Raw genomic sequence first — 2,095 nt, 5'->3', positions numbered from 1 at the left:
ATGAGGAACGCTTGGTCCTCAGAGAGAGGAAACAGGGACTGAGCGAGAAGAGGGAAGGAGTAGGCAGGGGCTTGGGAGGGGGAAGGTGGGCACTGCAGGAAATCACACCGTGCTGCAGTTTCTTTAAAACTAGGCAGGTGGCGCAGTGGTTGAGAGCCCGCCTGCCGATGCAGGGGACACGGGTTCGTGCCCCGGTCCGGGAAGATCCCACATGCCGCGGAGCGGCTGGGCCCGTGAGCCATGACCGCTGAGCCTGCGTGTCCGGAGCCTGTGCTCCGCAACGGGAGAGGCCACAGCAGTGAGAGGCCCGCGTACTGCAAAAAAAACAAAAACAAAAAAAACCCTAGGCCCCCGGACAACTTCCCAAAGAGGCTGCAATGGCGGCCAGGGAGGAGGTGCTCACTTTGGAGGCTGAAGTTGCCCAGCGTGAGGAGGAGCTGAGTTCCCTGAAGCAGAGGCTGGCGGCGGCTCTTCTGGCCGAGCAGGAGTCAGAGCGGTTGGTTCCGGTGTCTCCCCTGCCGCCGAAGGCCGCCCTGTCCCGAGATGAGATTCTGCGCTACAGCCGGCAGCTCGTGCTGCCTGAGCTGGGCGTGCAGGGACAGCTGCGCCTGGCGACCGCGTCCGTGCTGGTCGTGGGCTGCGGGGGGCTCGGCTGCGCACTGGCGCAGTACCTGGCAGCGGCCGGCGTCGGCCGCCTGGGCCGTGTGGACTACGATGCAGTAGAAGTGAGCAACCTGGCCCGCCAGGTGCTGCACAGCGAGGAGCTGGCCGACCAGGCCAAGTCTTTTCGGCCGCCGCTACACTGCGCCATCTCAGTTCGGCGGTGGAGTGCGTGCCCTACGCCCAGGCGCTTACGTCAGCCATGGCGCTAGACCTGGTCGGCCGCTATGACGTGGTGGCTGATTGCTCCGACAACGTGCCCACTCGCTACCTGGTTAACGACGCCTGTGTGCTAACCGGCCGGCCCCTCGTGTCGGCCAGCGCCCTGCGCTTCGAGGGCCAACTCACAGTCTACCACTACGGCCGTGGGCCTTGCTATCGCTGCATGTTTCCGCAACCACCTCCGGCGGAGACGGTGACCAGCTGCGCGGATGGCGGGGTGCTTGGTGTGGTTACCGGGGTCCTGGGCTGCCTGCAGGCGCTGGAAGTGTTGAAGATCGCTGCAGGTCTGGGCCCCTCTTACAGTGGCAGCCTGTTACTCTTTGATGCCCTCGGAGGTCATTTCCGCTGTATTCGGCTGCGGAGGCGCAGGCCCGACTGTGCAGCTTGCGGGGAGCGGCCCACTGTGACTGATCTGCAGGACTACGAAAGCTTCTGTGGCTCCTCAGCCACCGATAAGTGCCGCTGCCTACAGTTGCTGAGCCCGGAGGAGCGAATTTCTATCGTCTACTATAAGCGACTTCTGGATTCCGGGTCACCCCACGTGTTGCTGGACGTCAGGCCTCCAGTGGAGGTGGACCTGTGTCGGTTGCCTCACTCCCTACACATCCCTTTGAAACATTTGGAACGGAGGAATGCGGAGAGCCTGAAACTCTTGGGAGAACAATCCGGGAAGGGAAGCAGGGCACACAGGAAGGGGCATCTCTCCCCATTTATGTGATCTGCAAACTGGGCAATGACTCCCAGAAAGCCGTGAAGATCCTGCAGTCCTGGACAGACTTAGACTCTTTAACAGTTCGGGATGTTGTGGGAGGCCTCATGGCCTGGGCTGCCAAAATCGATGGAACGTTTCCGCAATACTGAGATGGCCGGTAGAGTCTGACCAGCGAAAGATGTGGGTTGTCATGTTACCTAAAGTTTTTTTGCCTTTATGAATGTATTTGCATTTTTTTCAGTAATGTACGGAAGAGCCTGGGATTCTCCAATATCTGCGGATAGGTGGACTTCTTTTTATAAGGAGCTTTTTAATTGTAACTTACTGGGTGATGTAGCAGTTAAGGGGTTATAACACTGTTCCTCTGAACTGCCTTGTGTTTGCAGCACTTGGATGGTGTGTTGAACAGGTGGGATAGAATGTAAGTGATAGGACTTTGTGTTTTGAACTGCAGGTCATTTGCGTGTCCTGCCTTTTTTTTCTTTTTTTAAATCTCCCAAT

General features: G+C 58.5%; 1 protein-coding gene across 1 annotated transcript; it reads left to right on the top strand.

The window, feature by feature from the left end:
- Positions 1-377: 377 nt before the first annotated feature.
- LOC114905152 (adenylyltransferase and sulfurtransferase MOCS3-like) lies at positions 378-1,787 on the top strand. Its single transcript, XM_029239692.1, is given in 3 exon segments — positions 378-780; positions 783-1,541; positions 1,544-1,787. Coding segments are annotated over 3 exon segments (1,362 nt in total). The 3' UTR covers positions 1,744-1,787.
- The last annotated feature ends 308 nt before the right edge of the window (positions 1,788-2,095 follow it).

Source organism: Monodon monoceros, unplaced genomic scaffold (genome assembly GCF_005190385.1).
Source record: "Monodon monoceros isolate NGI ecotype Baffin Bay Population unplaced genomic scaffold, NGI_Narwhal_1 Super_Scaffold_21, whole genome shotgun sequence".
In the NCBI taxonomy this organism is placed as follows: Eukaryota; Metazoa; Chordata; class Mammalia; order Artiodactyla; family Monodontidae; genus Monodon; species Monodon monoceros.
The sequence above is the reverse complement of the archived record's forward strand: the minus strand, read 5'-3'. Positions and strand labels throughout refer to the sequence as shown.